Here is a 12,438-nt window from a genome sequence, read left to right on the forward strand (position 1 = left end):
ATATTCTTTGCTGAGCTATAAATAATTGAATCATAATTGATTTTTTGTATCTTATGTATTACATGCAATAAAATTTCTTCTTCTCAATTATTGTTCGGTAATATTATTATTATGTTTAATTTTGCAAATAGATATTTTATATATGGTGCTCATATTTATAATTTTACACATTTATAATTTTTATCTAATTCTAAGAGTTTAATGTTATTTATTGTTCATCAATTTTATTCATTTATTTTTATTTTATATATAATTTTAATTTAGTTTCTCCCATAGTTAATTTAATTTGACTTTGATAATATTAATTAAAATTATTCTGAATCTATACTGTCAGAATCTAATTAAATTGATGTTAAGAGATTACTGATATTTAAATACTACCAAAATCTTCTTATTATTAATAATTTTTTTAATAATTTGCATGGTACATAAAGTATTAGCATAATTTTTAAAATGATTTTTCTAATTTATTGTTGTCTAATTTATTATTGATTTGAGAAGAAATATCACTATGATTTTTATATTATATAAACCATTTCTTTATTTTTTATTATTACTATTATTTTCATATATTGCTATTTTTTTTTATAAATAATTATAATAATTGAACGATATTCCTAATTTTCAATATGTAACATCACATTTTTATTTAAATAGAAAGATTATTTTTCGTATTTTTAAAAATTATTAGATGATGAATACATCTTCAGAACTAAAATTACTGTTCCAACAGCATATTTTTCACTATGAAAAAATTTGTATATTATAATATTTATTTAATTGTACAATTGTAGAGTTTTCTTAATTATATCAATAGATTATAATATCTTAATAGAATTTTGAGATTCTTCCGAATTTAAATATAATGTGAATCGAACTAGTTTTATTAGTCAACTTATAAATAGCTTTAGATAATTTTGAATTATTAATTCGCAATTGGTTTATATTATAATAATAGCAATAAAACAAAAGTTTCATCAGATGAATTTTGAATGTTTATTATATGAATTTTGAAAATTATATTTTTTTCAATAAAAATTGTGATTCTTGATATATCATATATCACATATTAATTCTATAAAAATTAAAAAAAGTAATATATTGTTACAAAAAATTATTTGTACCAAATATTTCAAATGTGACTTGTAAAAAAAACAGAAAGAAAAACAAAAAGAAATTCATGATATAATAATAATAGGAATGTATTATTGTTCATTCATAATCACAATAAATTTTAAATTTCATTTTATATTATTGCTTTATTTTTCCAAACTTTGTTTGTATTTTTTATAATGAAAAAAAATATATTATAATAATTTGATTTATTATTCAAAATATCCGAAAAATATGAAAACGCCAGTTAATTGGAGATTTCTAAAATAATTTCGAGCAAATTTTTCTTTACAAAAATTTTTATTAAAACTTTACTAACGAATTATTAATAAAAAAACACTGACTAATAATGTTGTCAAAGCGTTATTCGAAACGTTCTGATTAACTATGTGACATTATAAATGATTACAATTAATCATTGTTGTAATGAACTGAATGATAAATGCAATTGAGCCAATAATACATTGCCTTTGTGTTATTTTTTGATGATGCTTTATCTGTAACCAGTATTTAGTATTATGCAAATCTGTCAAGAATAAATTCAATGATAAGAATATATATCAAAATACCGATCAATGTTAAGAAAAGATATCCAAAAAAAGATTTCAAGAATTTTTTCTAATGTCTGATTTTACTTACTTATTTGGTCAATTTTTTTTTAATTCAATGTAGTTCATGTAATATAATTATTTATTTTTTATTCCAAATATGTATTTTTTATCAATAAAAAATATTTATTATATAACACAGTTTCTTTGACATGTTCCTTCAATTTGTTGTTTCTTAATTGACGGCACATAGCCAACATTATCTTTCGTTAATAATTCATTAATAACAAAAAGTAACAAAAATTTTTGCATACGAAAATATTGTTTGAAACTATCTTAGCAATTTCTGGATGTGTTCCAACATTTTTTGTACAACTAATATCTTATACAATTAATCTTTTCGTCCTACTTTACTGCATGATGTAGCAAGTAAGTATAAAAAATATTCAGTCGGAAGTTTCGAAGATAATTGCTGTGTATATGTATTCAATAAATTATGCGTTTCTTCTTCATAATCCAAATAGATATTTGATATACCAATCTCTTCATAAATTTGTTTTACACGTTTTACTTTTTCTTCATCAGCTATTCCATAACATTCCTATGATATTAATATTAGTAATTTATTCCACTTAGAAAAATAGAAGAAAATAAATGTGAAATATTATTAATGAAAGTTTACTTTTAAAATTTTTTTTTGTTCGGCTGTAGCTCGCTGCAATGCAACTACTAAGGGCCATGTACATTTTCCTTCTTGTATATCAGTTCCACTTTTCCCTATGACATCACGTTTACCGTAACAATCTAAATAATCATCTCGTATTTGGAAAAGATGTCCTATATTTAGCAAAATTTTTTCTGCTTGCTTATATGTTTCTGGATCAATTATGCTAGTCTATGAACAATATATAATTAAAGTAACATTACTAAAAATAAATAGAAAAATCTATATTTTTCTGATATAAATATAAGAATTAATAAAATCAAATAATATAATTAAATTATACTTACGAAACGCATAGCAAGAATGAATGGAAGTACAAATGAGAAATAAGATGTTTTATATTTTATTATAGTATTGTATCGGTCCATGGAAAAAAGATCAAAATTGAAATTTTTCTTCCAATGTGTCGATGTCAATATATCTAGACATTCACCATATCCTGCTTTTCTATGATACTGTAAATTATAATGAATATATACTATGTATTGTAATAATATTTGATAAATATTTGATAAATCGTACATTAATAATTACATTATTTTAAAATCTAAATTTATATAGAAAAAAATGTATGCATATAGTAAAGTATAAAATTATTATACACAATTATTATATTATATAATTCTAAAAATATATTGCATTATAAATATTTGTTATGTAGAAAATCATTTTGAAATAATGTTATATATATTTTTACTATTACTAATATTTTTAATAAAAAAGTTTTTACTAGAATTGATAAAATATATATTGAAGAAAAAAGAAAGAATAAATTGAAATTAACAATTCATATATTTTTAATTTAATAAGCAATATATTACTAATATATAATCAATACTAATCAATTCAATATTATATCAATTCAATATTTTATAGAAAATACAATTTTATTAATTTTTATAAAAAAAATATAAATGTACAATCGCTAATCAAACTGAATGATCAACTGAAAAGTACATAATATAAATTCATTTATATTTCGAAAACAAAAAGATATTTAAGAAAATCAAATTGAAAATAGAAATAAAAACAGAATTTATTAGTTTCAGATCTGCTTATTTTTAAACAATATTTTCATATAAAAATATAAAATGTATAAATTTTCTCAATATATGCTGTATTTCTTTATTTCGTTGAAATATTGCTACTATCAGTTTTAAATCTAGAATTTCATTATCCATTTTATTATCTTTCATATCAATGAAATAAATATTTAATTTTTATTTTTATTTATTTTATAGATTCTTCTCGAAATATGAAAAAATTGGAAGTCATAAAGTGAATTAAACGAGTAGTAATTTATTATAAAATGTTAACTACTCATGAATGATTAATATATATAAAATCATGTTTTTTGCACATTATTAAAGAAACAATGTAGTTTTATTTTAATGATATTAATGTTCTTTTTTTTTTATTTTGGAATTATAGACAAGTATGCACTATTTTTTTAGATGAGTTATGTATATGAAAAAATTATACAATAAAATTTCTTTTTTAAATTATCAATTTTCATAAAAAGGAGATATTATTATTATTATTATTATTATTATATTATTATTATTTTTAAATTTGACATTATTATACAATACAATTATACAATAAAAAATAATAATTTTGATATAAATAAAAAAAAAATTAAAATATAAAATTATAAAATTTTAATATAAAAAATTAATATATACTAAATACAATTATTTCTGTGAGCACTATTTATATAAATAAAAAAATTTGTTACTTACTTTCAAGAATGTATTCATGATATCTCCATAACAATTTTTCGATTTAAAATATTTCTGAATAAGCTTGTATATACATGTTTCTATAAGTAAAATATCATTAACTGCAAATAATCCAATTTTTACATGCCAGGCTGGTTGATTTCGTCGCATGTTTGCATGATCTAAAATATCATCTGCCATTGTGTGAACTGCTTGCATCTATAATAGTAATCATATATAGTATATATAGTAGTATATATAGTATATATAGTAGTATATATAGTAGTATAGTATAGTATATATAGTAGTATAGTATAGTATATATAGTATATATAGTATATAGTATCATAATAATCATATATATAAACTTTTTAAAGTTAGAAAGAAATAACATAAATTTAAAATAATAAAAATTTAAATAAAATAAAATTTTTCATTATCTATAAATATATATAAATGTTAGTAAATTAAAAAATAATAAATTTTAAAATAATATAAAATAAATAAAAAGTTACTTACTATTTCTATACACCAGGCTAAGATATGAGCTAAACGAATATTTTCTTCCGTTAATTGATCTTGAGATGCCAGCAATTTACATGCAATTACAAACGATACTGATCTTCGTTTTCCTCCTTTCGGAACATTATATTCCAATACCTAAAAATTAAGAAATATCGTTTTGATATAGAAATATAGTGAATATAGTTTATACGAATATGACTGCAGAGAGAAGAGAATATATTGGCTAATAATAAACTCATATATAATAGAGTAAACTAAAGGAGATTGATATCAAAAAAATTAAATAATATTTTAATAATCTTTTTGCATTTATATTCAACATTCTTATTTTTTAACAAAAATAAACATATATAAATAAACAAAATAAACAAAAATAAACATATTTTAAAAATTTTTTTAACCAAAAATGTATTTAAAAAATGTTTTTTCGTCAGTAATGTAATGTTTCAAACTTACGCATCCAAGAAAGAGTTAACACATAACTGGGAAAGCATAAGAAATAAAAATAAAATAATTTATTTCGTACAAGTTTCAAATGAAATATTTTTGTTCGAATCATGCCAACATATTGTGTATGGCATCATATGTTTAACATTGAATCCATTTAGTTTGATTGTGATTATAATAAATACAAGATATATCTTTATCTTTGTTTACGTTTTCAATACATATATCATTTTCAAAATTCATAACATTAACATTAACAATTTTCACTTTAATTATTCGTTAAAGAATATTTATTATAGATATTTATTATAGATTTATTATATTATTTATTATAGATTACGTAAAATTCAATTATTTTAGAAAGCTAAAGTTAAAATATTATTATTTTATATTAAATTATTTTATATTAAAATTAAAATATACATATATATCATATATGTATTAAATCTCCCTTGACTATATGCCTCATATTTCTCGAAACGCAAAATATTAAAATAATAATTCTAACTATATTTAATGTTAAACTGAAAGCAATGAAAGTTAATATATATATGTAACATCAAGCACATTTTTACATTAAATTAATGATTCATATTTCATCAGCACAATGATAAAATTCTTATATAAATATAATAAAAATTTAAATTTTTCACGAAAATATATTTCTTTTCAGAAAATAATTTTAAGTTAATAAAGTTGCAATTATAATCTACATTGTGATTTATACAGAGCAATCTATATTGAAGCCTTTGCTTTTTATTTTTATAAACATAAAAAATATAGAAATATGTTAAATCTCGCTATTAATATTTTTCAGGCTCCTCTATATTATATAAAGTTAATTATAAAGAAGAATAATTATTTCTATTCATATCTTACAATATGGTGATAGAATGTGGAACTGTACAACTGTTTATATTGCAAATTTTGATTTTAATAATTGACTCTAACTTGACTTATTTTTTATGGCTGACTGATGACTAATTAAATTTTACATTTCTAAATAATACTTAATTGAATGTGATTTGAATTCTGCAACAATTAACTATGTTCTGACTGATTTTCGTGGTGATTAAATGATATCTGAATAAATTCTGATTTTCTGGAGAAATTGTCACGGATTTTAATTCTCTCTCCAGTAATTATTTTTGACGAAAATGTAATTAAGAGAGAATAAAAGAGAACCAATAGTTGAAAAGTGATTTCCAACTATGGATGAGCTTTCACGAATTTCTTTATGATCAATTGCAAGATATTTGATTAATTTGGCCATTGCTATTGTGTCTTGGAATAAGTTTCTCGAATAATTATTATTGTGAGTTCAGAATAATGTGAGAGAATAATTTAAACTTATTGTTCATTTATATTAATTTTTATTTATATTAATTTTCATTTATATTATATTGCCGTTATAAATTTGAAAATTTAAATTGAGATTGTTATTGAAATTCGAGTTATTTTGGCATTTTATATATAATCTGTATATATAAATATATATAAATCTGTTTTGATTTTTGCTCTTAACTATCTACTAACTATTATATATATATTTTTGAATAAATATTCATGAAGGATGATCGTAATATAAATTTATTACGAAATATTCATTCATAGTCAATACAAATTCTATATTGCTTTAGTTAAATCAATTATCAATATCGATCAAACGTTAATATATAGATTAGTATATAAATTCATAGTCAATACAAATTCTATATTGCTTAAATCAATTATCAATATCTTCATATATTTATTTATATTTATTTTAGAAATGTAAATAAATATCTTCATTTATTTATATTTATTTTAGAAATGTAAAATTTTTTTCGGAACCTTCGATTATGCACATTAGCTATATAAACTGGTTTTATTTTGTTTAATATCTATCGTAATGATGAATTTCCTTTAATTTCTTTACCAATAAGAAATGGTGGAAAATTTACTTTTAATGTTTTATAATGTTAAATAATGCAATTTTTTTATATATTTCTATTTATATATCGATTATTTTTGATACGCAAAGGTGTAATGTTAAATAAAAATGAAATTAAAAGATTAAAAACAAGAAGCGTTGTAAAAAAAAAATCGTTGCAAGTTTATGTTAACATAATTTATTAACACAAGTATAAATACGAATTCTATAATAAATGTATATATCATTTTTTGTTTTAATATTCGAAGAAGCAATAATCTAATCTATAAATTACGTACAAAGAAAGTGTTTATGTTCGATAAAATTTAAATTTTTAATAAAATTTTTAATAAAATTTGGTTCTTATATTAATAGATTTTATGTACGAGAAATTATGATACATGATTTGAAATTATATTATTTGATGATATATAATTTAAAAAAAAAAGTAGATACCTCTGTTATCCATTTGTTAACGTCTAGTAATTCTTCATTATTTTCTTCTGTCAATTCACTAACAATATTGGGCCATACGGTCATTAATTTGTTTCTTTCATCATTGAATGAATCGATAAGTCGTCGTACTTTATTTGATCTAAAACAAAAGAATTTTATAACATGTTCATTTTTTGATCATATTTTTAATGTTTAACTGCCGCTCATATAAAATAATTTTATTGTTAAATGAAAAGTTTATTATTATGAATAAGGTTTTTAAAATAAAGAGGCATCACTTATTCTAATGAATTTTGAATATATTGTTTTTATTTTTATTTCTAATCGAAAATTGTTGAAAATATTTCATATAAATTTATTTATTTCAATAATGATTTCGATTCAATATTTTACATTATGTATTGTTTAATGTTTCTATTTCTGTTGTATATTTTTTGTCTTTTAAATAATCCAACTATAGAAAAAAAATTGAATTGACAACTGTTATATGTCGAAATCTTGTTATAATATAACTTTGAAATAATTTATATTGTATAACAAATTAAAGGCAAATTTCATATTCGATATAAAAATACTTTTTTAATAGATTGTTAATATACTTTAATAAACTTTCATTAGAACAAAATTTTTATATTTGTTGAAAAATCATGTTTTTATTAATTCCTATACAGAATATATAAAAAATATAAGAATATTTTTTAACTGGAGACTTTGTAAAATCTTTCATTATGGCTTTGTAAATGCGTTATTAATTAAAAAAATAGAAAAAAATACTGATCAATCATCATGGAACGCATAGTGTAATCAATTGTAGTTCAGTGAATAAACTAATTAAATGTTAAATATTAAACTAATTAAAATAATTAAATGTTATTCATATAGATCAAAGAAATCGAATTTACATTAAAATTTAAAAAGCTAAATCTAAGTCCATGGAAAATCTCTTTATAAATTTAGAAATATCCGTGAATATCATATCAATGATACTGAAGATGTCACTGCGTCCCCTAAATAATGACAATCCCAAATTCAAGTCGAATTAGACTAGATAAAATATTATAATAATATTATTATATTATTGAGACGATTATTGCTCAAAAATGGTAAATGATAACAGAAGCGCTGATTCATAGGCGTTCACTATAAATCAAACGTAAGGTTATGTTGGTTATAAAATTAAATTGATTTAATTTTTAATAAAATAAAAAATTAAGATCATTTTAATCAAACTTTTCAAACTTAAAATTCAAAGTGTTCACAAATAGTAAGTGTTCATAAAAATAATGATTTTTCAAAAAAAATTCCTTACAAGTCTCTTTCCATTATTGTCAAACACTTGCACTTATCAAATTATATAGATGCTTATCATGCAATTATTATGAGAGGTATAATTATGTATATTTTTATATATATAATTACGCGTATCGCACCCAATAATGCAGTTTATTTAGTTATCATTTTCTTATCATTCATACGTTAAAAAAACTTTATATTTTTTTTTTATACCGGAATTTTGAATGACGAAATCTTATACAAAGTTGTAATGAGTTATTTATTGCTGTTCAATTCGATATACATTTTTGTCGATATATACATATATTCAATTTTTATTAGTTTTTATACAGAATTATAGTCAACACTTTGTTTGACATATGTTATTTGGATTTGTTCATTTATAAAAAAAAAAAAAAAAAAAAAATATGAAAAATTACTTACAAATTTTCAGTAGAGAATTGATATTTTTTACACAATTTTTGATATTCAATTACGTAAATGACTGTATACAATAATGAATATAATACGGTATAATTATGAATACGGTATAAAATAAATACGACATTTTACAATATTATTAACATTATAAATTAATTATGAACTTATTTAATGTTTAATATATTGACTTTATAATTAAATAGATAATATAATAAAATATATCGCTGTATATATATTAAACGTTTTTTGTTGAGAGATAAAATTAAAAATTTCCTTTCGATTTACATATGTAATAAAAAAAATTATAATAAAAATATTTTTACTTACGTATGATACTTTAAAGGCGTATTTATTTTAAAACAAGAGTATTCTATTCTTGATTCTTGGCATTTCCACCATAATGAATTTTTTCTAATATTTATAAAATTAAAAATTTTTTGTGTATTTCGTTCACACAATGGTAAATTGATATATCTTGATAAAATGTAAAACATTTTTATAAAAAAATTATATCGAATTATATGAATGAATAAATTATAATATTTAACACATTTTCTGCGATATTTCAACTTCCTTGTATTCAGTCGGTTATAATATATAGCCAAGATTACCGTTACTGGACATGTGACGCGAAGGAGGGATTTCAAATAGTAGAACAATAATATTTATATTAATTTTTTATTTGCTATCTTGTCACAATAAATAATAATTTTTGCACGAAGTTAATTGCTTTTATAGTTAACAATTTCATAATTTTAAAAATTTTATTCATCAATTTCAAAGAATTAATATGAAAAATTTAGCATTATCTAATATAAATATATTCATATCAATTTATAATATAAACGATTAATGTGATATATCGGTATGGACATATTCGTCACAATATAATAAAAATAATTATTTTTTAATTCAGAAAAATCAATTTATAATATAATATAAAGTATTAGATAATACTATAGTATTACGTAATATATTCATATCAATTTATGATATAAACGATTAACGTGATATATCGGTATGGACATATTCGTCACAATATAATAAAAATAATTATTTTTTAATTCAGAAAAAATAATTATTTTTTAATTCATAAAATTACTTTTATAATCTCTTTTAAAAAAAATAAAAATCAATGATTCAAGTTGCAAAAATTGCAAAAATTGCAAAAATTTTTAAAAATTTGTAAATAAGAAATTATAAAATTAAATTAAAAAATTTTTTTTTTTTAAATAAAATGTATGTAATTTTAAAATTAATTTCAAAATAAATCAGAAAAAAAATTTCACCAAAACAAAGTTATAGAATCTGTTTTATATTATATTTTATTCAAAAAATCAATATCTTTTTTAATGATAGAAAATACAACTTTAAAAAAATTTTTAATTGATATATATATATATATATATATATATATATATATATATATATGTTTCTCTCATTATATTTTGAAAGCTAAAACACCATAAAAATATAAATTTCCATTTTTCTTGTTGAAGAAAAGATTAAATGTAAAAAATTCTTCTCACAAAAAAAAAAGATATATCAAATATATAAATGTTTATATATATATTTGTTTTATTTAAATCAAAAAAAAAAATAAAAATAAAAATTTTAATTTTAAAACGTCTATTTCAAATCTGTATTGTCAGAATCCATAATAAATTGATTAAGAAGTTATTAATATTTAAATACCATCAAAGTTTTCTGTTAACATTCGCGAGCATTTATTGGCCCTGAGATTTATGATAGTTACCTGAAAAAGTTTCTCGCATACAAAACTTTTTCTATTATTATTTTATTGATCGTCCATTTATATTAAATCTAATTAATCCACTTATATTTAATCTAATTAAATCTAAACAAAAGATGATATTATCTAAGAAGATTACCGTTTTCGAGAAGAGTTTAAAATTCGATATTTAAAGTTGTATATTTTTGACACATTTTAGTCTGGTTAGAGTGGAATCCAATCTCAAAGGTGACATTTCAAAGCTGACTCAACGGTGATCAATCAATGATATTGGTTCGAAAAAATTTATAATAACTATATGCTGATTAATTCCTGATTGTCAGCATCTTGATATATTTGTGCATTAATTACCAATTCAATTCAAGGAATTTTCTCTAATTTGAGTCAGGTACTGATTAAGTTATTATTGATTATTATCGTGCCTCATCATGATTTTTTCAATTGAATTAGGAAGGAATTTTCTGAGAATATGAGCTTCATTTGTAAATAGAGGCAAATGATGAACACCGTCGTGATTTTAACGCCGGATACGATAATTAGTTTGTAAACATATCGTGCTCTGACTGTCGGACATGGTTACCATTGTTACTTGTAAAAAAAGTTTCAGTGTGAACACGTCGTAGTCTGACCGCCGAATACGACAATAAATAGTTTTTTATTAATTAAGTATCGTCCTGACCATTGGATTATCACGATTATTTTCTGTGACATTGTGAGAGATCTTGTTCTCTTATAACATCACACGTGTAATCATTTATGCAGTCCACTTTCTATTTTTAAGAAATACATTAACAGTCATAAATCTAGCTTCTTCACACACACATATATACATTTCAATCAAAAGAGCATTCGATACATGTGTATATACATTGAACAATTCACTACATTACTGTGGAAGCGACCAACAATATTGGATTGTTATTCTTAATATTTGTGAAATATAACGTATATATATTTCATCTGTTTAAATAAATTATTATATTTTGTATGTTTCATCAATTTTCCAAAAATCTTTATTTAAAAAATTGATATCTATTTGTATATTGAATATAATAAGTTTCAATAGAATTGAAATTTTCTACAAGTATAATAATATTAATAAAAAATATATAATTTTTCATATTTTCCAAGATAATTTGTTCAATTAAAATTTGTATTTAATTATTATATATTATTATATATTATATTATATCTAAGTTTTGAATTATATACTTTTTTATTAAAAATAAATAAAAAATAAATCTATATAAAAAAGAATTATAAATATGCATTCTGGATAAATATTTCCAGCAAAATTATATATTAAATATAAATATATAAATATATAAATATAAATATTTATAATTATATAAATATATAAAATTTATATATTTATATTTGTATTCTCGTCAACATTTTTATATTCGTAAAGTAATTGCAAAAATCGCAAATTTTGTTTAAATTTTTTGCAGAAATTGAAATACTAAATCATGCTATAACATACAATATGTAATTATTATATATATAAATCATAAATACATATAATA

At 19.9% G+C, this 12,438-nt stretch overlaps 1 protein-coding gene across 2 annotated transcripts; it reads right to left on the reverse strand.

The window, feature by feature from the left end:
* Positions 1 to 1,785: 1,785 nt before the first annotated feature.
* LOC122717537 (farnesyl pyrophosphate synthase-like) lies at positions 1,786 to 9,653 on the reverse strand. 2 transcript variants are annotated; one of them, XM_043941720.1, is made up of 7 exons: positions 9,487 to 9,653; positions 7,447 to 7,585; positions 4,626 to 4,766; positions 4,128 to 4,325; positions 2,673 to 2,840; positions 2,344 to 2,556; positions 1,786 to 2,262 (listed from the first exon to the last, which is right to left on the reverse strand). In XM_043941720.1, exons 1-7 carry the CDS (start codon positions 9,651 to 9,653, stop codon positions 2,053 to 2,055), a joined length of 1,236 nt encoding a protein of 411 aa, XP_043797655.1. In that variant the 3' UTR covers positions 1,786 to 2,052. The 2 variants fall into 2 exon arrangements, with proteins under 2 accessions (XP_043797655.1, XP_043797657.1); XM_043941722.1 differs by lacking the exon at positions 9,487 to 9,653 and adding an exon at positions 8,756 to 8,784.
* Between the last annotated feature and the right edge of the window lie 2,785 nt (positions 9,654 to 12,438).

The sequence above is a fragment of the Apis laboriosa genome, unplaced genomic scaffold (genome assembly GCF_014066325.1).
Source record: "Apis laboriosa isolate Shangri-la unplaced genomic scaffold, ASM1406632v1 scaffold53_cov140, whole genome shotgun sequence".
NCBI classification, from domain to species: domain Eukaryota; kingdom Metazoa; phylum Arthropoda; class Insecta; order Hymenoptera; family Apidae; genus Apis; species Apis laboriosa.

Coding starts and splice junctions, on each gene's coding strand:
- LOC122717537 (XM_043941720.1), bottom strand. CDS start 9,653: ATGTTTTACATTTTATCAAGATATATCAATTTACCATTGTGTGAACGA. Junction 7,586..9,486: donor ACGCCTTTAAAGTATCATAC/GTAAGTAAAAAT, acceptor CTTTTGTTTTAG/ATCAAATAAAGTACGACGAC. Junction 2,263..2,343: donor AACAAAAAAAAATTTTAAAA/GTAAACTTTCAT, acceptor TTAATATCATAG/GAATGTTATGGAATAGCTGA.